General features: G+C 38.1%; 2 protein-coding genes across 9 annotated transcripts in view; both read right to left on the reverse strand.

The window, feature by feature from the left end:
* Window positions 1-295: 295 nt before the first annotated feature.
* rab3aa (RAB3A, member RAS oncogene family, a) lies at window positions 296-4469 on the reverse strand. Its single transcript, XM_056744455.1, has 5 exons — window positions 4386-4469; window positions 2402-2629; window positions 2158-2276; window positions 1947-2071; window positions 296-1823 (listed from the first exon to the last, which is right to left on the reverse strand). The coding sequence occupies exons 2-5, from the start codon at window positions 2627-2629 to the stop codon at window positions 1633-1635; spliced, it is 663 nt and encodes a 220-aa protein (XP_056600433.1). The 5' UTR covers window positions 4386-4469; the 3' UTR covers window positions 296-1632.
* Window positions 4470-4597: 128 nt separating this feature from the next.
* The window catches only part of pde4ca (phosphodiesterase 4C, cAMP-specific a), a 39246-nt gene continuing 18345 nt past the window's right edge, over window positions 4598-25498 (reverse strand). For 6 of the 8 annotated variants that reach the window (XM_056742762.1, XM_056742763.1, XM_056742767.1 and 3 more), the window contains 15 exons: window positions 18212-18403; window positions 16872-16913; window positions 16190-16226; window positions 15594-15667; window positions 15452-15501; window positions 12952-13064; window positions 11029-11122; window positions 9502-9674; window positions 9290-9388; window positions 9045-9209; window positions 8724-8823; window positions 8489-8643; window positions 8269-8391; window positions 7047-7229; window positions 4598-6957 (listed from right to left, as the gene is read on the reverse strand). In XM_056742762.1, coding sequence (XP_056598740.1) covers window positions 6481-6957; window positions 7047-7229; window positions 8269-8391; window positions 8489-8643; window positions 8724-8823; window positions 9045-9209; window positions 9290-9388; window positions 9502-9674; window positions 11029-11122; window positions 12952-13064; window positions 15452-15501; window positions 15594-15667; window positions 16190-16226; window positions 16872-16913; window positions 18212-18403 — 2077 coding nt within the window. In that variant the 3' untranslated portion in view covers window positions 4598-6480. The remainder of the gene's footprint in view (window positions 6958-7046; window positions 7230-8268; window positions 8392-8488; window positions 8644-8723; window positions 8824-9044; window positions 9210-9289; window positions 9389-9501; window positions 9675-11028; window positions 11123-12951; window positions 13065-15451; window positions 15502-15593; window positions 15668-16189; window positions 16227-16871; window positions 16914-18211; window positions 18404-25498) is intronic. The other 2 variants (XM_056742765.1, XM_056742768.1) reach the window with 1 other exon arrangement.

Consider the following 25498-nt stretch of genomic DNA (forward strand, 5'->3'; position numbering starts at 1 on the left):
CTACAACAAAAAGAGTATCAAAACCAAAAATAGCTTTTCAAACTCAATGTATTTGCTTCTGCTTCTAACAGAGACATGTAGGCTATGTATTACTATTCCATTATGTTAATATCTCAAAATGTATACCTCCGTGACTCAGCTGTAATGTGACCAGAATAGACCATAAACAAGTTATATATTTGTAGCTTTAAGAACGTATAATTTATTAAAAAAAAAATATCACAAACATACAGAAAGTGTCCCTGCATATTCAGAGACTATTTGGTATAGCATAGCTTCTGAATGCCTTGGGAAACAAGCACTCACTAGATCTATAGAGACATTTATCAGATTGTGAAAGTGACACATCTGGCTAGTGCAGTAGCTCATTCTGTACTCAATTTCTACTAATAAAAAAATGCATGTAAATGAATAAATTATTAACAAAATAAATAGAACATCAGAATTTCACCCAAAAATTCTGTCATCATTTATTATCTTCTTTAGTGTTCTGCAGAAGAAAGAAAGACATACAGGTTGGAAGTGACAAGAGGGTGAATAAATGATGACAGAATTTTCATTTTTTGGTGAACTATCACTTTAACATAACATGTATATATATATATATATGTATATGCGGTGTGCAGTAACATTGGAAGTGATTTAACAGAAAAAAAGTGATCAACCAATGGTGCATAACCTGCTGCTAGTTGTCTATAAAATATCTTTTTAATATTCTAAAATCTGGGATCAATCATAATAGTAGTCACAATGCATTTGAACTTTATTTGCTATTTAAATTTACATTTCCAGAAACTAATTTAACTATTTACCGCTAATGAGCCTGATGAAGTTTCTCTTTATTAAAGCTATGATTATGTTTTTGGCTTGCAGAATGACAGTAATTCTATCTATGCTTGTAAACCAAAAATTGTATATGTTGAACATACCAACATTCACAAGCGCACAGTAACAGAAAGGATCGAGTCCATCAATATGTGGAAGAACCAGAGGAAAAGCAGGACATGCATTAATGTAGTGCTGAAATCCCCCATATCTTTTTAAAGTAATAAATTCTTTCATATTACAAAAAAAACACATTTATAAACTCTTCCTTATTACATCTATACCACAATATCATCTTTACTTTCCTTATATCATATATTAACATGGTGTTATTTAAAAGTAAAACTGAACAAATGAATTAGCGTGCTCTCAATTTTAAAATTCTACCAACATTTCATTCTGTTGGATTGACCCTTTATGGTAATAGTTTCTATACAACAGTCTGGTGTCAACTGTTTACATACATGTATATAACTTTACCTCGACAAAACTCAAAACATACGATTCAAATATTCATGAAAGCTCATTCAAGAAAGAGATTTTTGATACTGTGCCACAATTAAGGGAGTATTTTTGTTAGAAATTAATTTTCCCCCAAAATATACTTTTGTCCAATTAACATGAGTAACATTGCTTACATATGCCAACATGTTTAGGAAATGTTTGATGTCAACCTTACAAAACTGATGCAGAAAATAAGATCACATCAGATCTGACTCCTACTACCCAAGCCTTCCTTTAGTATAGAGGATAGATCCAATGTTCAGTCTGCAGGGAAGTGATAAGTGGAGAAGTTGAGTACGATTCTTAGCAAGCGCAGTCCCTACTAGACCGCTGCGGCTGTTCGGTGAGCTGAGGTCCTAGTTTGCTTTCGGCGACGTTGGAATCGCCAGACTCAAGACTTTCTGACATCCTCTCACAGATGATGTCCACCAGTCGCTCAAACGTCTGCTTCACATTGATGTTGTCTTTGGCACTGGTTTCAAAAAACTGAAAGCCTGTAACAGTCGAGAGATGCCACTGTTACATTAAAATCAAACAAACTGCTGTAGCAGGTGCGAGACATGCGAGACTAGTACCCTGATTCCCAAATCCTAAATACTTTGGTGCTTTGTGCTCACCTAGCTGTTCGGACAGCTGTCTTCCTCTATCTGAAGAGACTACTCTGTCATCATCCATGTCACATTTATTTCCTGCCAGAAGCACTTGAGCATTGTCCCATGAATATGTCTTAATCTGTGTGGACCTGAGATCAGTGACAGTTTGTTAAATGATTTGCACAGCATACATAACAATTATTTGACCCATGAACAAAATTACATAACATCATACCAGTCCTGAACGGCATTAAAGGAATCCTCGTTGGTGATGTCATACATAAGAATAAAGCCCATAGCTCCACGGTAGTACGCTGTTGTGATGGTCCTGTACCGCTCCTGTCCAGCTGTGTCCTAAAAAGATGGAGGAAAAAAAATGATACAGACACTATGAGAAAATTCTATTTGTGCTCCGCTGGAAAATAAACCCATTGTTTAGAACTTCAGCAGAGTGAAAACATGATAGATACACTCCTCACCCATATTTGGAGCTTTATCCTCTTGTCATTTCTATAGATGGTCTTTACTTTAAAGTCTATGCCCACAGTGCTGACGAAAGCAGGTGTGAATGAGTCATCAGCATAACGGAAGAGGAAGCTGGTTTTGCCCACACTGCTGTTACCAATAATCAGGATCTTGAACATGTAGTCAAAGTTCTGATCTGAAGACTCTTTTTGTCCATATCGAGCATCATTGGCTGAGGCCATCTGCAACAATAAAACAGACTAAGTAACAACACTAAAAACTCTAGGTTTTGCAAATTCTATTTACTGATATCCTACATGACTCACGTTTCATGACTTATTTTAAAGTTAAATGAAATACTAAATTTCAAAAAAATCAATTAGAACATGGTTTTTATCTATTGGCAGAAGTGGATGCAATACAACGAAATAGGCAGGTGCTTAAAGGAATAGTTCATTCAAAAATGAAATGATCATTTAATCGCCCTCAAGTTGTCTCAAACATGTATCACTTTCTTTGTTTTGTTGAACACAAAAGAAGATATTTTGAAGAATGTGGGAAACTGCACAGTTCTGAGGGACCATTGACTACATAGTAGATTTTATTAGAGAAGTCAATAATGTTCCTGCGAAACAACAAACTGTATTCAGGAATCAGGTTTGAAACAACTTGAGGGTGAGTAAATGATGACAGAATTTTCATTTTTGATCATTCTGTCATCATTTACTCACCCTCTTGTCACTTCACACCTGTATGACTTTCTTCTAGAAAACACAAAAGAAGATATTTTGAAGAATGTGGGAAACTACACAGTTCTGAGGGAACATTGACTACATTAGTAGATTTTATTACAGAAGTCAATAATGTTCCTGCGGAACAAGAAAATGTATTCAGGAAACAGGTTTGAAACAACCAAAAGAAGATATTTTGAAGAATGCCGCTAACCGAACAATTCACCGGTTCCCTTTCACTTCTATTGTACGGGCACAAAAAAAAACAAAGAAGTAAAGGGGTCCTGTTAACAAAAATAACTACCTGTACAATGGCAAGAAAATAACACTCATTTCTAGCAGACATTCAAGCAAATAGTGACACAACCAAAATGTTGATTATTTATAAACAATTTAATATAGGTCAGAAACTGCTCCTGTCAATATGTCAAAATAAATAGCTTTTATATTACCAGTATGTTTACCGAATAACATGGCAAATATAAAGTGAATAGAGGGTGTAACCATCGAGATACTGCGGTAAGTGTGGATTGCATTAGGCAGTCAGAGGTTGGCGAGGGATTTGAAAGGTTTTGTAAAGGCTAAACCCTGTGCTTAGTTGACTGTCAAGAACTGAGTACTGTAACGTTGTCAGGTGTGCCTACGGAAAGATTATTCCCTTATCACTATTTTATATAGTGGGGTTCTTTCTCCATAACATGGGCGAATCAGACTACGATAACAAACTGACCTGCTCTAGTTAAGTCTTTCATTATTTAGACTATTCATCAATGTACCTGTGCGTCTATTTCAGGCTTAACGTTAGCTGAAACATATGGCTCAAGCTTTACATGCAGTGTGAGATTAAAGCAAGCAGTTGTATGTGTTAACAGCGTTTCCATACTTATACAAACGATCGTTATCGATGCGTTTAAATGAAACGGCACTCTTTGTTTACGACGTTGATGTGCGGCTAACGTTAATATCGCTTTAGTCAGTAGAGCTTAGTTAGCATCTATCCGCTTAACACGGGGCTGATTTTCATGTCTATTCGGGTCATTAAGAGACTAACATTGCACCGATACGATTCATGATAAATGAGTGTTTAACACCGAGCCAGTCGTTGTGTTTGTGTAGACAAGTAACGCTAACGGATTACGGCGGAACATCACAGTTAACGTTTTAAAATTAAAATCGGTCTAATGTTTTCTCAACGCGACGCCTGGTCATTTTAAGGTAAAAAACAAAGCCGTAAAAAGTCGTCGGAGAAAAGAAAAAAACATCTTACCGTAATGGTTGATTTATTTAGTGCGGTTTGGATGCAGCTCCCAACCCGTGCACCTGCGCTCTTGCCTGCGTCACCCGAGTGGAGCCGAGGGCGGGGCTACACGGTGATTGACAGACTAACCAATCGCACGCTCGTTCTTACCTTACCTGGCCTTCTGGATACAGGAGTTTATGCATTCCGCCTTTGGAAAGCTGACATAATTGAGACAAGACTACTAATATTTTAGTTTATTGGCATTGGGAACAAGAAAACAATCACAGCATCCTTAGTAACAGCGTTGTAGTGGTAAACAGTACTGTTGAGATTGTCAGATAGGCAGATGCAACAGAAAAAGACCAAAACAGAGGCGTGCCACGATGAGAAATAATCTTTTAAGACCACTCAGTTTTTGTTACAACACTGTGATGAAAAGTCCAATTTCATAATCAATTTATATTTGAAGAGTACAAAGATTGAAATTCATACTATTGTATCAAAATGGCACACAAATCTGCGACTTACAATGAACGTGTTACTCAATCAAAAATACATATTTATCATTAACTTTAACATTTTAAAGAAATGTGTTGAAATGACAACATGTGTTTCAGTGACACAGTGTTGAAGAAATTAAGCAAGGATCAAACTGGTGGATTACGGACTGTAGATGTCATTGGTGGAAATTAGCCAGTGGCAAAATGGAAATTACAGTACAGCATGGATCATGCTTGCTTGGCACTTGTACCATCATTGGCTTTGTCCCTGTGAAGAGCAGAGGATTGATCCATCACCAAAAACCAAAGAACAGAAACGGTCTGGGACAGAAAACTAACTTTGGCTTTGTATTAGACAGTTTAATTTAGGCATGAATTGTGCATTCTGCAGCTTTCAATATATAACAAAATTGTTCACTCCTTTAGAGTTTAATACATTTGTAAAGATGTTAATATACCTCAACGTCTCGTATTTTCAGTGTGACCTGCACAGAAAAAGTACACATGTGGTTTAAGGACTCACTTCCTCGACGGCTAACGTTGATGTCAGAGCCCAGCCTTTTCTTAGACCAAACAGCACAATTTACAGGGTGTGTACACGTGCTGGTAACCCTGCTGACTTTGGTGTGTTTTAGTCACTCCAGGCCTTACTAATGGAGCAACGTTTGGCAATGATCAGAAGCAAGCTGTTGCAAAATGGATTCAACATAGGCTACATTATAATAACGCTTTGGATGGTGCGGAATAGAAAACATAAACAAGAAGGATGTAAACAATGTGAATGACATAAATTAAAGAAGCAAAGAAGAGAAAGGGTTTAAGTTACAACTCAATTGAAATAAGTATATTCTGTGCAAATGTGCGTAACAATATAGAGCCACTGTATTCTGTCCTAGTGTTACGTTTGCGGCTCTAGTTTAACTATTAAGCACTAGGTGGAGCCACATACAAATACAAAAGATCACAATCATGGCTTGGCTTCTGTCTATAGATTTTCATAGCAATCCAAGGAAGACTGTGGTCGCTACATGGGTACCCTCAAAGCTGTGTGCTACATGAAAGCAATCATTTCTTTGTGTCCTGAGGTGTGTTGTTAAGTTAAGGTAAGTCGTTTTTTGTTCAGCTATATAAACCAGCTTTAAGTCAACAGTGTATCTTTAAAAAAATTCATTTTAGTGCACATCTGTCTTACATAAAAATATACAAGTTTCCTTCGTATCAATCATCATCAAAAATGTTCTGACAACCGCTAAAAACTCCGTTACATCGAACCCCAGATGTCACGGGAAGACACTTTAAAGTACATTTCCTCTTCGTCCGTAAGACACCGACAGTTTTCTGCTTCGACTGCATGACAGTAAAGCCGAACGCCATTCTGAAATCACAAGACTGAGAACTACAAAAACCAAAAGTTTTATAGTCTGTAGACTAGGCGCTTTCTCCAGTGCGAGGTGACGGCTATATAAAAACAAGTCTCAAGGAAGCTTTCCTGCCCCTCCTTGGCTCTCCTGCTCTGTGTCCCGTCTGCCCGAGGAAGTTAAGAATGGGATGGAGAGGGATGGGGATCTGGTGCAAAAGAGGTACTAATGAATGTTAAAACAAAGCAAAAAAGTGCATTGTTGTTATGTTCCCAGGCTCAGGAACGACACGCTTTTCCCTTCTTGGTCAAATTCTCTGTCCTCGTCTTCACTGTCTGGTTGCTCACCCATCTCAAAAGAAAGAGTCCTGCAGCCTGGGGACCGTGTGGTCAGGTTGGCCTCTTGTGTGCAGGGAGCTAAAGCTTGATGTTTTCTATCTGAATCAGCCCGGGTGGAATCAAGGTCAAACTCTTCATCCACTTCGACATCAGACTCTCCTTCCTCTTCTAAGGTCAGTTCAAACTGAAACTTCTCAACCCCTGAAGCAATACCTCCCCCCACTGCTCCCATCCCGGTCACACTGCTCGTTGCATCTGGGGTTGAAGTGGGGCTGTGAGGAATCATACTCTGGTACCACTCGCGATTGTCCTCCAACGTGTCGAGAATCTCCTGGGCGTCAGGGTGAACCAAGTCGGCCCATGTCTCCCACAGTGGGTGCACAATGTAGTCAATGAAGCCAACCTGACGGATGAGGTATAAAGTATCTTTATACTAAAACTCAGAAATAAAAGAGAGTTGTACTCAGTAAGTGCTTGGTGTTTCCCACTCACTTGTGATTTTGCGATGGAAGCGTTGTGTTTGTCACACATGGGACTGATGTCCATACCCTTATCTCTCTCTCTGTCCCCCTGGGAGAAGAACTCCACCATGATGCGATCCGTCCACTGACGGTACAGCTCCAGGGGCTTTGTTGGGTTGCTCAGATCTGCACAATGCACCATATTCTGAAGAACCTGTTTGATTGGTCAAACATTTAAAAACTGAAATTGAGTTTGGATTTTGATTTCATTTATGAAAGAATATATGTTATAATCTATAATAGATTTTTCTATTGCCACAACTTTTCCAGTCATTTGTGATTACTGGAGGTTTTTAAAAATCAATTAAGAGATCTACTACAAACGGCAATTTACAGATTTTAGAGTTAACGAAACATGACAGTTATTAACAAATGCACTGCCATTACTATGAATGGGGTGGGAATGCAAAGATGAGTTTGGCCACTATTGCGGAGGAAGTCCCACCTTTTAGTGAAAGAGCCAATCGGCAATCGATAAAGATTGACGATTCTCTCTGGTGGGGATTTCTTGTTATGAGACGCTTGCCAATCTGTGAGCATGAGCAGTAGCTGAAGTGAGCTCGAAAGATGTATTTTTAGCCCAAATGAGATTTAAGAAATAAAAGTTATAATATAGTTGATGATAGGTTTAGTTGTTGTCCGGAAAATTATACAATTCGGTGTAATTTTTGCCAGCGTTTTAAGACTGTCTATTCAAGTAGATAGGACTTGGGTCTTGCTATGACTGAAATAGCTGGTAGGTGGCATTGAAAGCATGGCCACAGATTTCCGGAAAAAAATTATTCACTACATTTACATTTATTCATTTGGCAGACGCTTTTATCCAAAGCGACTAACAAGTAGGAGAGCATATACACATTTTGTCAACATGCTAAACAGTACCGTTAGTTTACAAGGCCATGCTAGTAGGAGGATTACAGCTGGAGTAAACAAAGGAGAGAATGAACGACAAGTTTTTTTTTTGACAGACATAAAGAGTTACTACTTAGTCAAATAATTGCGGAACAGGTATGTTTTGAGCTGTTTTTTTAAACTTGTGAAGGATGATGCAATTCGGATGGAGGCTGGTAGTTCATTCCACCAAAGGGGAACCGAAAAAAGTGTTATTTTTATTAATTTTATAACCAGTTGTATTAACTTGCCCACAATTACCACATTTGAAAAAGCTCCACTGATGCTCAAAGTTTACTAACCTGTATGCGATCAGAATAGTTGTCCAACAGTAAAACACCCAAACTTGTCACCTTCTTGGTCTCAACCATGGTCTTGAGATCTGCCAACAGATTCATGTGCTTTGACATATCTGTGGCTAAGACCTGCAAAGAGCAAAATGCACATCAGATAAACGAAACCACTTATTGATAGCCTACATTCACTTTCTCTCAGTAGAAAACTGCACAGAGATTTCCCCACCATGTCAATGACCATTTTGCGTAGCGACTGCCTCTGTTTTTTGTTCAAGTTCTGGAAAATGTCACAGTTTTCTTCCTGCAGTAGTTTGAAGCCAACAGCCAGGTGGTGGTTCTCCAGAACTGATGAATCGTTGTACATGAGAGCCAACTCGGAGTCTAAAGAAACTTCTTATATTAGTAAACAACACAGTGAAAACGATATCAAGTTGCTGTTGCTTCTGGTACGGCCAACTTACTTGTGTTGATGAGGAACTGGTTGGAAACTCCGGGGTGGTCCACGTCGTGTATTGCACTAGCAAACATTGCGGCCAAGATCTCAAGGTCAGTGAATACAGCCTGGAAACACAGAATTGCACACATAAAGCCTCTTGCTTGATTTTTGTTATGGAACATTTCATGCTGATTTATTTTATATTGTGATTATTAAATTATTGTGTTAAGATTATGTTGTGTTTTGGCTGCTTGGATGCATGGAGTCCAGACAAATTTCTTAGGACAGTAATGTATGCTGTAATTCTGATGGAAAGAGGAAGAAAAATGGTGTTTTGGAGACAAACCTCCAGGGCAGGAGTGGAGAGGAGAACATGGGTGGACTGGACCACATCAGCTGCATGGATGTTATTATGGTACGCAACATCTGAGTGGTAGTTCTCTTCCAATGTCAACATGTAGGTAATGAATGTGTCCACAGGAATTTTAAAGGATTTTAACAGGTCTCTTTCCTGTGGATTAAAAGTTAAATTGATCCCAAACGGCATTAATTGTGTTTCCTTTTGTGCTCCAAACACTTCAAATCACATACCTGGAAGATTGTGTACATTGCTACCATTAACGGTCGGTTGTTGGAATACTCTGATATCTTAAAAATATCCACACCCCATCTGTCAATTTCTTCTAATTCCTACAAAAGAGAGTTGAATGTGATCAACCCAAATCTTTTCTACAACTGCAAAGAAGACAACGCTCACCATGAAGGATATGTTTCCTGAAAGGATGTTGGGCATGAGAACTCACCTTAGCCAGCTGATCTTCCTGGTCAGTGCTGACGCCAAAGCGTGGGATGCTGGAAACTGCCACGCTGGAGCTCTGTGTGGGCTTCTTCACTCCACTGATCTGGGACATGGGCCGTTTCTTCTTCTCCTTCTCCTTGGTTGGGGGTGACGTAATCTCCATATCATGTTGCTTTTCTGAAACACAGATTCAGACAACATACAGTCGGTAGATGCAGCAACGTACCCTACATATGAAATTTAGGGCTGTCAAACGATCGCATCCAGAAAAAAAAGTTTGTGTTACATAATATGTGTCCCTGGACAACAAAACCAGTCTGAAATTTCGCTTTTTACATAATCTGAAACCTGAAGAATAAAGCTTTCTATTGATGTATGAGAGTGCGAGAGTGCGAAAAATCTAAATATTGAGAAAATTGCGTTTGAAGTTGTTAATCATAGGCACTGTTGCAGGGCATCCACTCTTAAAAATTACGTTTTTATATATTTAAGATAGGAAATTTACTAAATATCTTCATGGAACATGATCTTTACTTAATATCGTAATAGTTTTTGGAATAAAAGAAAAATCAATAATTTTGACCCATACAATGTATTTTTGGCTTTTACTTAAAATGTCCACGTGCTCATCTAGGGTCACATAAACAGTATGTCTGTGTACCGTGCCCATTCCTTTTGCATTAATAAACACATACACGTATAAACATTTAGGAAAAATTTACATTTATTTATACTTAAAAATAATTTACATTTTTATATTATGTTACATGTATATTATGTTATGCATGTTTGTGTATGTTTTTATAAATACAAAACAAATATGCACAGTACATCGACACTTAGATTATGAAAACATTAACTTTTACTCTGGATGCGATTAATCATTTGACAGCCCTAAATCAAATCGATTCAAAGTCCTCCACTGCATTGTCGCAGTAACTGCTGAAGAACATAGGAGAGGTGTAGGATAAACAAATACAGGTAGAGATGCTGTATGAAGTAGGGTCCAAAAGTCTGAGATCACATTAATGATAAAATAATAATTAATAACAAAATGTTACATTCAAACTTGTGTCAGGATGTCTAAGATATCAAAACAAACAAAATGATGTTAAAACCTGTTATTGAGGATTCTTTCCTATTCCTAGGGCACTTGTCAAATAAATACATTTATGACTATCTTCATTCCTTTGTACAAAAGGTCAGATTTCCTGCCTCCATTGAAGCACACAAGATCCTTCCTGCAGCATTCTCAAATCATGCAGGGATTACATGGTCCATCAAGTTTTGCACAAACTGGAGTCCAATTTTTTGTTAAGTGCATGCTGTCATTACATTAATATGGGGACGATCAAATAGACTTTTTAAACATATATTTTTGAGCTTTAAATTGTTATGCAGACATCATGTAATTTACTATGAAAATGTTTTTTTGACTTGGCCACAGACATTTGGATGTCACTGTAGATGTAGACAACAAACAGACATCTATACTGTACATTTTGTATCTGAATGTAAGCATTAGTTTTACCTAAGAAGGTGTTAGAGATGAACTCCGAGACCTGATTTCCTGACTTGCTTGTTTCTGACAGCTGTGTTAGCTCTCGATTCAGCATCCTTTTAAACTTTGGGACAGAACACAAAAGATAAACATATTCTTTGAGACAACATCTCAGGTCTTGTGTATCTCAATTGAATAAATGTAATACAATGGTCGCAATGCGTAAAACAATTTACTGATAAACATCGTCAAATGTCCATCTTTTGGTAGCAAATATATTTTTGGCTGTACAAAAGACTAAGCATATCTCCTTGAATCAAAGTAGAACATCACATGGCTTTAATGGGAAGTGAGAGTATTCAGATCGGACAGAGACTCAGATGTGAATATAGCAACTCTTCATTCACAGCTTCTACTCGCATCTGAGATTAGGGGCTGGGCTGAGCTGAGCAGAGGAGTGTCTTTTATCTGTGTAGTGGAATTATGTAATCATACACAAGGTTTCAGAATGAAACACTTTCTACTAAGACAGCAAACAGTACTGTCAGAGCCTCTCTATCTGTCTGTCTGTGTCTCTCTCTCACATACACACACAAACAGTGACATCTTTGATTTACTGAATATCAAAACATCAGACTCCAGATACATTCCAAAAGCTTTGTGCAAATGAACAAATAGCCTAGACCTGCATCCTAACCACAACACGAGCATGCAGAACACAGTCCATGTGCACTCTCCTACCTGAACGTACATCCACGAGACAGAGAACAAGTTATTGACGTCTGGCATTTCAGCGCAAAATGAAGCTCGTGCAGAACATCCACTGCAACAGAAGCTCCCTCCAGCCGATGCACATGCTACCACCACGTTCTGTGCTGTGGTCCAGATTGCCTGATCTGAATCTAACAGCCCACGCTGCATGTGGAGGCATCATCTCCAGTGCTGCCGAGCTCAGCCCAGCACCAGGAGCTCCAGCTGCCACGGACGGACAGAGAAGCAGCACCTGTGGCGGGCTGAGAGCGCTGGCTGGAGTCAGGCTGCATCGCTGCCGCATGCTCCACTCTCCTACTCTGCCTGATTCATGTGTAAACAGAGAGAACAGACTCCTCCCCGAGCAGCCCCTCTCCCTCCTGCCAGGTAGCTCCCTACTCACTGCCACGCGCCGGATGCGATCTAGCCAATCAAACGAGCCCTGCAACAGAGGCTAGGTCCAAGGGAGGCGTCTGATTGGCTCTTAGCTCCACAGCACATGGAGGGGCTGGATGGGGGGCTGGGAATGCACCATGTGCACGAGGTTTGAAGACCAAAAGATGCGGGAGTGACTTGATGCTTTGTGTGTGGATGTGCTGTCATTATAATGAGCAAGGGAAATAAACAGACGCTCGCTGGAACACAAAGCAGAGAACATTTGGGAAAATAATGGTGTGTTTACATGTAAATGTGAGACGTTATTTATGAGAAACCTGTGTTACTGCAAATGTTTTTAGTTTTATTTTAAGGAAAGGTGAATGGATGTCAGATGCATTATTGATGTTAATAAGAACATGATCATGTGTAAGTATGTGCGCGTGATGGTGAGAAGATATATCCACGTGGCTGCTGCGTGGGTGGGCTAGCAGAGAGAGAGTGAAGGGGGCGGGGATACAGATTCAAACATGGCTCCACTCATTCACATTTTTCAGCACACGATCTGGTTGGGGCTGCTTTAGAACAGGCATGCATCCCATTCTAGTTCAAAACAGAAATGCAACTGCTGGATTTATCGCATGTGTAATTCATACAAAGGCATGTGGAGCATCTGGGTATTCCAGCCTGTGGATGCTGATGTATTGTGTCAGTTGGTTATTTATTCTGCCTTAGAGCCATGGCAACATTTTATAAATGTCCATGGGTGATACCCTGGATATCTGAGGCCTGCCATTAACATGTCATCTGTTATTCTAGAAGCTCTACCTTGGTGGATGCCATCTCGCTGACAGAGTGACGTGTCTTCAGAGTATCTAGCTGCTCGAGACACCAATCCAACTCGTCCAGTGTTTCTACTGCCAACTTCTGCAGCTGCTCTTCTGCGGGGCACAGCACAGCTACGCATTAACATACATACTTCTGTTCTTTACTGTCCTTACATTGTTCTTTACTGTGCTTCGTCATTTTCTTTACTATATTAACAATGTTTTTTACTGTACTTATACTGTTCTTTACTATACTCACATTGTTCTTTAGTAAATGTTCTTTACTGTACTCACATTGTTCTTTACTGTACTTATACTGTTCTTTACTTTATTTACATTGTTCTTTACTGTACTCACATTGTTCTTTACTGTACTTATACTGTTCTTTACTATATTTACACTGTTCTTTACTGTACTCACATTGTTCTTCACTGTACTCGTACTTGTAGTGTTCTTTACTATACTCACATTGTTCTTTACTGTACTCACAATCGTTCTTAACTGTACTTAGACTAGTTTTTACTATACTCACTGTTCTTTACTGTACTCATATTGTTTAGCTCGGTACTCACACTGTTCTTTACTGTACTCACATTGTTCTTTACTGTACTTCTACTGTTCTTTACTATACTCACATTGTTCTTCACTGTACTCGTACTTGTAGTGTTCTTTACTATACTCACATTGTTCTTTACTGTACTCACAATCGTTCTTAACTGTACTTAGACTAGTTTTTACTATACTCACTGTTCTTTACTGTACTCATATTGTTTAGCTCGGTACTCACACTGTTCTTTACTGTACTCACATTGTTCTTTACTGTACTTCTACTGTTCTTTACTGTACTCACATTGTTCTTTACTGTACTTCTACTGTTCTTTACTATACTCACATTGTTCTTTACTGTACTTGTAATGTTCTTCACTATATTTACATTGTTCTTTACTGTACTCACATTGTTCTTTACTGTACTTATAATGTTTTTTACTGTACTCATATTGTTTAGCTCGGTACTCACACTGTTCTTTACTGTACTCACATTGTTTTTTACTGTACTTATACTTTTCTTTTCTATACTCACAATGTTCTTTACTGTTCTTCTACTGTTCTTTACTATATTTACATTGGTCTTTACTGTACTCACATTGTTCTTTACTGTACTTATACCGTTCTTTACTATATTTACATTGTTCTTTACTGTACTCATATTGCTTAGCTCGGTACTCACACTGTTCTTTAGTGTACTCACATTGTTCTTTACTGTTCTTCTACTGTTCTTTACTATATTAACATTGTTCTTTACTGCACTCACATTGTTATTTACTGTACATATACTGTTCTTTTCTATACTCACATTGTTCTTTACTGTACTCACATTGTTATTTACTGTACTTATACTTTTCTTTTCTACACTCACATTTTTCTTTACTGTAATTGTTATGTTCTTTACTATATTTACATCGGTCTTTACTGTACTCACATTGTTCTTTACTGTACTTATACTGTTCTTTACTATATTTACATTGTTCTTTACTGTACACACATTGTTATTTACTGTACTTATTCTGTTCTTTTCTATACTCACATTGTTCTTTACTGTACTTGTAATGTTCTTTACTATATTTACATTGGTCTTTACTGTACTCACATTGTTCTTTACTGTACTTATACCGTTCTTTACTATATTTACATTGTTCTTTACTGTACTCACATTGTTATTTATTGTACTTATACTGTTCTTTACGATACTCACATTGTTCTTCACTGTACCTGTATTGTTCGGTACTGTTCTCATATTGTTATTTACTGTACTCGTATTGTTTAATTCTATGATGTACTCATACTTCTCTATATTGTTTGGTACTGACATCATACAGTTATTTTTCTTTACTCATATTGTTAATTGCTATAGCTGTACTCATATTGTTCATTGCTGTATTTATAGTTTTCTTCACTATACAAATATTGTTTATTACTATACTGTTCACCGCGGCACTCAGACTATTCTTTATTATACTCATACTGCAATGCACCATTCTTCACTATACTCAATTTGTTCATTGCTATACTCTAACTATTAATTGCTTTACTTAAATTGGTCATAAATGTAATCATATTGTTCATTACCATACCCATTACTTTACTCATACTATTCACCACTAATTTATTAAGGGACTCACACTGTTCGTCACTTTACTCATACTGTTTATTGTTATATTCATACAATTCATTACTGTGTTTATACTGTTCTACTTTTCTACTGTTCACTCCAATACTCATATTGCTCATATTGTTTAGCCATACTGCTCATTACTATACTATTGTGAATTACTATACTTTAACTTCAAAGATAGAAATCAGTTAAATTATGATTGAGCCAATATTTCACAGAAAGGGTCACATATTCGTACTACAGGGTACTGTGATGAATGAAAATAGTTATTAAGGCATTGTGCAAATATACATCTGCTGTGCTTTTCTATGGCAGATTATTTTCTAACCTGGTAGATTTGACTTGCACATGGATGGTGGATGGCTTCCAGAAGACCTCCTGTAGAGATTTATGTCAGTGGAGATCAAACGTAATGTAATGAATCACTGGAGAGGCATCACAAAGTTTACCGTTACTGTTAAAAGGCTTACTTGCTCGGCACACGGTCCTGTTGATGGGTCAAAACTGCAAAGTTGCTTCGCACGGTCCTCAAGCTGGCAAGGACCTACAAGAAAAATGTTTTTGCTGATAATTGCAATATATTTTGTATATTTCATTTAATCTCTTCTGTTACATGTCACTTAATTGAAACTTCACGTTCAGATTAATATTACAAAGTGACCCAATGATTTGCTTAATATGTCTGGCTTTTCTGAAAACTGTATAAAGATGATACGAATGGTATCTGATTTTCTAAGCCTTGCAGATTTCTCATCTGTCAGCATCTATATTGACAAATGTGGTATTGGATTCCTGGCCTGTTTTGTAAACTGAGAACAGTGATGACGCAAAACCTACGTAAAGCAAGCTGCGTAGAGCGGAAGGGCTATTCCCGCCAACGCAAAGGCACCACACATCACTTCCACAAAATAGCTAAGAGATGAATCTGTCTTTGAAAATATAGGGGTGTAGAAACAAATGACCACTCCCTTTTACAGAGTGACTATTCGAAACCACTTTGTGACACAAACAACCATAAGATCAAATATGCAAGCACAGACATGTTTTCATGAACCACTCTACCAACCTGTGCGAACGGAGTTACTATCATGTCTTCTCCATGTCTGCAAAAGAAAATACACAAACCGATCAGACATGAAACCCAACATTACGCATTTGAATAGACAGCTCTGAGGTCCAGAAAATAACTTGAGGGTATGTGAAAAAGAATAAGTAAGAGTAATGGATGTGGTCTGCTTCACATTATAACACATCATCATTCCAAAGGACAAGTAGGCGGTAATACGCTTTTGAAAAACATGCAGATTGGACGGCAATAAAGAAACACATCTGAAAATGGGAATACTTAGCAAAAGACTCTTTTTGTTGTTGTCTTAATCTCTAATGGGGATATTAGAAATCATACATTAAAAGCGGAGGGAAAATCGTCATAATGGGCTCAGCGTGGTCGTGGTCAGGGTGTGTCATGCACGTGTATGTGAGGATCAGCAGACGAGAAGTTGAACCAGGGAACACGCTGGGAAATGTGCATTGATTCATATATTCCAAAGCTTCTTCGGTGAGCCTGTGCAACACTAACACAGCGTCACATGCACATCGCTCATGGCTGTGAAGAAAATACAGAGGAAGTTCTGAGGTAAGGCTGGTCAGAGCTTATAGACACAGGGGGAAAGAATCGGCTTGGATCCTGTAAATGCGGGACGGCACTTTCAAGAGCCAAGTCAATATTTTTCAATATCTCTTCTCACCGAGTCAGCCAGTTGACTTCCCAGTGCTTCAAACTCTCTTCCCTTTAAAAACACAAGGAAGAGTCAGTGACCTGCAGTCCATTAATCACAAACTAAGGTGTTTAGATTCGGGTAAATAGCTTTGACGCAGACTGGAAAAATAAACTGCAGGAAAAAAGAAAGCTTTTTTCCGACGGTAATCCCAGCAAACCGAAGCTGACATGCAAGCATGCTCGGATGTAAAGAACAGCTGGAAGTGGTAATAATAAGGACTTTTTAACCAGAGCCTTGGACTTTCCAAAATGACAGAGCAACACGATTTGATGTAATACACTATTAAAATGGTGTGTCTTGTGGGAACAGTTTTGCAGACATAATCAACCAGCTGGAGAGAGCCACATCTGTTATGAGGCAAGCGTTTACAGTCACAATTAACAGAACTTTCTGACTGTAACTGAAGTATAGAGGTTAACAAGTGCCGTTTGTAGCGTATCAAACAGCGTGCGCAGGTGTATAAAACCACATTGAAGGTTTTCGTGGTTACATGTAAGCCACTGATCAGATTTTAGAAATAGTTAAATGTATATAATATGTAGAGTGGACACCTACAGGGAGGACCAGGGGGTTCACCTATTCTTGATTGTAACCCTTTCGTGCATGAATTTATGACAGCCTCGGTCAGGTTTCTTAGCAAATGTAAAACACGATTTGAGATTTTTATACATATTTTGCAGAGAATTGCATTGTTCACTTGAGTGCAATAGTGTGCATTTTGGTTTGGTTTGAAAAGATCCTGTAGCAGTACACTATAGTGATCTATATGCATGAAAGGGTTAAAAAGAATAAACATTTTGCTTTATTGTTTGCAAGGTACATGTATACGAGTCTGTACATCAATAATGATTGTTTTAACAGCTTTGGAATTCAATTATAACAAATCAGAATTCGTGAAATAATCCTTCACATATTTGGGGATTTTTTCATTATATAATTACTATTAGTCACTCCTTGTGTTTGTCACTGGATTTAGCAAATATTTAAGCATTAAAAAGTATTTAAAAAAAAAAGATTGACACACCACTATTTATTGATGTAATTGTATTGTTTAAGTAATGTGATATGTGTCATGTGTAGATGTTTGCAGCAGCCCCTTTACTCTGAATGAATTTCTCCTAAGGGAGACAATAAATACTACCTACCAAACAAAAGAACAGCAATGATTTATACATACTGTACATATAAATGAAAACATCTGTGATTTAGATTTATGTAGTAATTCATCAAGGTCTGGGGTTAGATGTTCTCACATTTTTCTCATTTTTATTTATTTATCTATATTTATTATTTATTTTAATACTTACAGCTCATTGGCCGTGGACGAGTTCCGGGACATGGCCTTGGGTGAAAGGTCAAAGTCAGAATCGGCGCGATACAGGAAGGACTCCCGTCTCTGACTGTGGGAGAAATTGGCCTGCAGCACGAGACCAGAGCCTGGACTGGCCTGAGATTCCAGAGGACTGCGGCCCACTGACAATCCATTCTCCACATCAAAACTGAGGAAAGAAACACAGACAGTTAATACAGCTGACCTTGGATATTTTGCGTTGGTTGATTTTCCTGTTAAACTCCTATCATGTTAGATGTACCCAGTGTTTTAACTGTGGTCACGTACGCTTTACGCCCTAGATTGTTATAACCTTGATGAAAACAGGCAAACACAATTGCACAGCAAGACGCTCTTTTCCTGCGTCAATTCAGATACGCACCAAGCTTGTGGGTTAATATGTCTATCAAGTCTCTTAAGTCTCAACCTCAGACGTCATGCCCACAGACCGTTGGCTTAAAGTCTGATGCATAAGGCACACTTTTCTGGAAACACTTCAGCACGTTCGAAGTCCTCATCTGACTGGTTGAATTTAACTGGATTTCCAGGAGACGTGCATGTCTTTAACGGTCCGCCTGGAAACAACATGAAGCCTTCTGATCTAAGAAGCAAGCTGTTGTGTTAACAATGGTTGCGATAAGAATTCATCACGATCAACTAAACGCTTAATTCTTTAAAGTATGCAAGGTTCACGGCGTAAACTTATAATCTTTGTTGTTGCTGCTAACTTTCGACACGTTTGTGAGTGTACACCGGTCCGTTACTGCGGTGACATATCCACGCCTCTTAACATGACGCGGCACAAAATGAAATATGGTTGGTTGCCTTAACTGTCAGTCATATGGCCTCTAGGGTGGACAATGGCTAAAGAAAGCGGCGAAAGCTTCAAAACCTTCAGTACGAAGGTCTGGCTCTGTGAGATCTACAGTCTCTTTGATCTCCATGACTTCATACCAAGGATACCTTGTAATGCTTCAACAAAATCAAGCCTGCAGCATTGACACCACATCACTCAAATAAGTGAGAACATCAAAACAGTACTGTACTGTAATCCAATTCTTTACCAGGTGCAAAGTCAAGCATGTTAAAGTAAATAAGTATAATATATGGAGATTGTTTTCATCCAGTACGTAGCGTTTTGTCTGAGGAAGCAAGGTAGCGAGTGCAAAATGAGTGAAAACTCATATGAGAAGAGGAAGTGCCAATACTGTCAATAAACTGTAATGATACCTGCCTGTCACATTCATGTCTGAACAGGTATTTTTTATATTTTTACATATTTTTGAAATACAGTTAAAAAGGTTAGGTTATAGAAATAAACAGTAAAGTTACAAGTTGGGTGTAAAATAACATGTAAGACTTTACTTTTTTTTTAAGCACAGCTTCCAGAATATTACAGTTTTTTCCCAGGAATGTTTCACAGTGTAGAATGCATAAAACAAGTGATAATAACTGATTTCAAACTAAACCGCTGATTCAGATATTATCTCTTTTTAGTGACATCCAGATTTAAATGAACTTGAAATGATTATATTGATATTATAAGTGAATGACGTCATTCAAGTAAAACCGATCGCACGCTGAAAATTGCTCAAATGTTCTTTTTATTTACTGTAAGCATTTATAGAACAGTCTTGGCACTTAAAGCAAAACCCCACGTACAAACCACTCAACATCAACATGTTTCTTGACTTGATTTCCCCTAAACACACAAAACGACACATTAAAATGGACTATTATCCACACTATGCATGCTGGGAAAAGTCTGACTAATGATCTGACATTAAAGTGACTATTAATAATAGCTAACAAGTGTTAGTTTTAATTAAAGATAAAAGAAATATTCATGTTGCTGTATTAGTGCAACCTGTTAAAGGTTTTTATTATTTTTGCAGTAAATGTTTCGGTCTGAGTCAAGGATTCAGGTTTTGTGAAGTGCATAAGACCTCGCGAGACACAAGCAGCTCTGAATGGGTTGGAGTTCTGCAAGGTCAATGTGATGCTGGAATGCGGAGCTAAAAATAACATGGGCTCATTGACGTGGGAGCTTGTGAGAGGGTTAAAAATAACCTATTCAGGTGAACTAAATTCCCTATCAAACTAGCACACAATAAACACACACCATATATGGTCATTTTATTAGTCAATGGTCCTGCCTCTTCTGCATTCACTGTTAGACAATAATCGATTCTTATTAAAGGTTTTCATCTACATTGTGCAAGGAGAGAAACAACACAGTCAAGCAATAGCCAAAACATGTTTTCACATAAATACATCGCATATATTACTGAGATTTGTTAATGGGGTTTTGATTGAAAGGATGCACATTTTTCAGTCCATTAAACACATCAGATAAGTTCCCAAAAGGGTTCATTCAGCTAGTAAAATCCAGCTGATTGAATGCACAGCATTTTCTACATCATGTACCCATTCACATCTTTCACAGATGTTGCATGAGGACAGTGCGAATATCTGTTACACTGCATTACATAATCAAAGCAGTGCACCCTATTCATGTGACAGCATCCAAGAGCGAGCGAGTGAGAAAGAGACAAAAACACACATCACCGCATCTCTACTGTACAATCCGGCCGTGAGGGGACACCGCACGGATCTCTAAAAATACCTGTGCTCGGAGCAGCATCAGTTGCATCCATTTGGTTTCTGCATCCGTCCCTCATCTTTAATGCTGCTTATGGGTCCCTGCAGCCAATGCACACTCAGAGAAAGAGAGAGAGAGAGAGAGAGAGAGAGAGAGAGCTCCAATCCTATTGATAGCCAGGCTCTGTGCAAGAGATCCGCTATATATAGCTCTGCAGGTAGCCTAAGATTCTTCCCCCCATTCATGAATATTTATGGAGAGTTCTGCCGCGCTATATTTAGACCATCCACCCACGCGTTTCCACGTTCCCGCTTTAGAACATCCCTCATCGCTGCATGGGAATTTCACAGTTGAATGAAGTTGCATTTTATATTGTATACGGAGAGCGTATAAAAAAGAACACAGGAGCTAAAAATACGCCTGCAAACGGAAGTATACAGAAACAAATCTTATATCCGTTTCAGCCTTTTTGGGAAACAAACCCTAATAGAAATCAAAATAATATAAATAATAATAAAAACTACAATATCAGTGCATTGTGCACATACTTATGCATGCAATTTCAACGTTTTTATCAAATGCATTACTTACAGTTGGCTAGAATTTTAACATTACTAGTAAGAAAAAAACTAGTAAGTAAAAAAAAAATAGTAAGAATACATATGAATGCAGTGCTAGGCTGAATTGTGTAAATATAATACAGAATAAGTATTACATTTTTGTCTACGTGTTTTTGCAAATGCATCAACAAAATTAACTGTCAAGTCAATTTCACAATTCTTAAGAGCTCTGCAAGTCTGTTGTGAACTGTACAGTGTTTATTTGGAATCTTTTTCTGTATGTCACATTGTAAGAGGAGCCCATAAAGTTAACCTCAAAGTATAGAGAGATCTGTCTTTACACTGCCATGACAATTGACTGCATCATTGGTCAATCCCACAGATAAGCTCAGACAGCTAGAAATGTGACGCGACATGATCAGAGGGCTTTCTGCTGCCAGTGCTGTGGAAAAAATGGCTTGTTTTTCTGGGAATAGGATGCCTCCTGTGGGTCATGATAGAAGTAGCATGTGTGAAGCTGTCCTTCTTGGTCAAGGGATGAAGACAGAGCAGAAGTACAGATGACTATAATTTTATAGGGACCGATCACCCAAAAATGAAAATTCATCATATACCAATGGTAGCCTATGATAGCCCTATTAACCGTATGTAGGAAAATGGTGAAACTTGAAACACATATAGAGGTGGAACTCATTAGTCACATGATCAAGTATGTGTTCTCTAGCACTCAGTCTATAGCGCCACCAACAGTTCAAAAATGCACTTTTCAAAGGGCTGTAACTTTTGAGACCATTGATGTACAAAAACTTTACTTGGAACACGTCATGCACTTGTCACGCTCATCGCAATCCATCACTAAGACTCCGCCCATTAGAGTAGCAGCCATCTCGAAAAATACAGTATCGCGTTTCTTGCTACTAGTCCAAGAAATTGTGACCGATTGACACGAAAATCGTTGAGACGATCTTTGGACTGAGTCGCATAGAAGATTTTCGCTGTTGCTCAAAAGTTACGACGGCGCAAACTTTTCAAAGTTCCTCGTGTCTTGCCGGATCGTACGATTACGAGTCTGTCGCGTGATATCTTTTGAACCTTAAGATATATTTGCACCAATTTTGACACGCATCACCAAATTACAGTCCAAAACATACCCTTAAATTTTCAAGACAGCGCACCTTGCGTTCATGAGATATTACTCTTTGGTGTATTTTTTTATTAATCTTGACCGCTGCTGGGTCAACCACGCCAACTGAGTGGAACACCTGATAAACCTCAAGCCTGGAGTACAAGAGGTCGTGAGTTTGACCCTCGTGTTGTGCATTCATACATTTAATTTAGCAAGTATTTGCAGAAAAAGTGCAAGTATGTAAACAAACAAAATGTAATGTCATTTTAGTAATGAGATAAAATAAAGTGCAATGTATGTAGTATAACTAAAGTGGTGTATAATACTTGTTAATATATACAAACAGAAACAAGATAAGTACAAAATGACATTCTTTCTTTTCTCATTGTCACTTCTCACATCTGTTCCTCCTATACACTGTTTTTCTGCTACTTTTGCTCCACTGTCTCATTTCATGTTGTGGATACACTGGGGCTAGGTGTGGCCATGCTTTGTTTTGAGTTATCAAACAGTGTTTATCACATATGTGCAGTTTGTGCTTTTTTCGCTTTTGTTACATTGCGTTGGTGAGGCTCTGAACTGCTGTTGCGGCGCCTTGTGGGCTTGGCCCCGTATCGCTGCTTGCAGCTATATTCATTATTATTATTGTTGTTGAATTTCTTTGATCTGCTGAAAACAAAGGAAGATATTTGGAAGAATGTCAGTAATCATCCCCCATTTCCTGACATAGTAGGGAAAATAAATACTATGGGAGTCAATAGGGGATGAGATCTGAATGCCTCCTACAACCCGTTCTCACTCCCGAGAACACATCTCGGTCTGAAGCATTTAGCAAACACCAAAGCAGATCCCTGTTCGTCGAAAAACGACGCCAAAGGGGTACCCTGCTCGTTCAAAAGTGATGCTGAAGGCAGCTGACGGAGCGTAAAAATGTGACGAGTTGGGAGTGAGAATGTGTTGATTTTCTACTATAGCATTCTTCCAAACATATTTCTGTGTATTCATCAGAACAAAGAAATCCATACAGATTTGAAACAATTTGAGAGTGGATTTTGGGTGAACTGTTCCTTTAAATACGGCTTTTAAATAATACTAAATTGCTTGCGAAAACGACATATTATGAAATAAATATACATTAAATATTCCACAAGATTTATGTTTTTCAAGTACAATAAACAAAAAATGAGGTGCTACAATAGTGATATCAGACTTTTGTTGCGTAATTTATTTGAGAAGGCTAAGAAGCTGATTCTAAATAGAGATTAACTTGCTACAAAAGTTTGCTTTAAAGCCTAAAAACAAGCTGTTACTAAATCCTCTACAGATGTATGACATATGTATGTTGTCCGTCAGTATCTAAACACTTTACACTCAACATCCGTCACAAGACACCATTGCTACGTCAGTTCTATGCCGGGCAGATTAACATGGTTGCACCGCACCATGAGATAACCAGATAGAAAACACAAACTGCAGTCAAAACATCTCGTTTAAAATACAAAGATGTTTGTTTTAATGTTTTTTTATGCAACATTTCATGTCAAGGCACAAAGATGGAGCAATGAGTTCATATGAAGTCTAGTCTAGCACTTAATTTCATGGTTAAATAACCAGTCTATTGGGACAAAGCCAAATAGTTGTTTGTCCTGTCCCTCTTTCCGTTGTTTCTAATCAACAAGAAGAAAATGATATTTAAGACTTTGCATGACGTCAATGGACACCCATGGGCCCAGACATATGAACATACCACAGGAGATTTGGAAGACAGCTGTTGCCGCACAATAAACTGTTACTGTGTTGCACAACACAGAACGACTGAAAGTTTGCAATTTGAGATGAAAAGCGCAGCTAATACCACTCCAAAGCGAAGGTGCATTTAGGTTTTATAAAGACCTTTTGTTTTGAGATAAGCCTCATGATAGGGGACATTACCGATCTGATGAAGCTGGTAATTACAAGGTCAAGCAACAGGTCACACAGTCTTGCGTAGACACTGCAGGCAGAGGATGTGTTCTCGATTGTTTAATCACCGCTTGTGTGCATGCTGCTCTTTCCTAATTGTACACATAAAAAGTGGAGCACATCCATACCGGCAAGAGCCGCAGAGATTGTATAAAGATTTCTAAGGCACAATAGGGTGTACCGGGAGTAAGAGCAGCGCTGTGATCTCAGCTTTCCACTGAACATTTATGGTCAAGATTAAAAATAAGCTTGGTTTGTCTCTGATTTAGACTGACATTTTAAGCACGAGCGGGGGTTCGCCAAAATTAAGTCACAGAGACGCCGCATTACACTGATATTTCCACATAGGCTACATTACATTTTCCTGCTATGTCGGAGCAGTTCACGAACAGCAACCTGGCGGTGAAGTTAGAATTGTGCTATCATGAATGAGAAGAGCATTAAAAGTTTCTAAAGATGTTTTCACAATAGGATGTTACAGGAATTATGTTCCATATATTACTCTGAACTCTGGCACACTTTTGAAATCTGAAGTACCCTTATTTAAGTGAGTGTAAACTCACCTTCTAGGGGCACATTCAACCCTGTTAATAACCTGTTAGTGCAGTAAAATTAGCCATGTGTAAACCATTGCGCACACATTATAAAAACACTCACGTAATTCATACGCAAATGTGGCTTGATGTGTTACTTTCATGTAACCATTTACTCAAAATAAAGAGCAGTTAATGTGTTAAAGCCTTTCTGAGAAAAATCTAAAACTTATTTATGGGCAGTCTTGATATGTTCTGAATATATTGACCCTGAACAGCGCTTTTCTAAGAATAACAGCGTTTTACTTGTTAAACTTATGATATAATTATAATAACAATAATACATTTTAATACAAAAAGACTGCAGTAACGTCACATGTGTTAAATGATGCAGTAATGACAAAAATCATATTACAATTACTACTGTTTTCTATGACATTGTCCTTAAAATACAAAATGGAGAGGAAATATTTATGTCAGT

This window comes from Triplophysa dalaica, chromosome 3 (assembly GCF_015846415.1).
Source record: "Triplophysa dalaica isolate WHDGS20190420 chromosome 3, ASM1584641v1, whole genome shotgun sequence".
In the NCBI taxonomy this organism is placed as follows: Eukaryota; Metazoa; Chordata; class Actinopteri; order Cypriniformes; family Nemacheilidae; genus Triplophysa; species Triplophysa dalaica.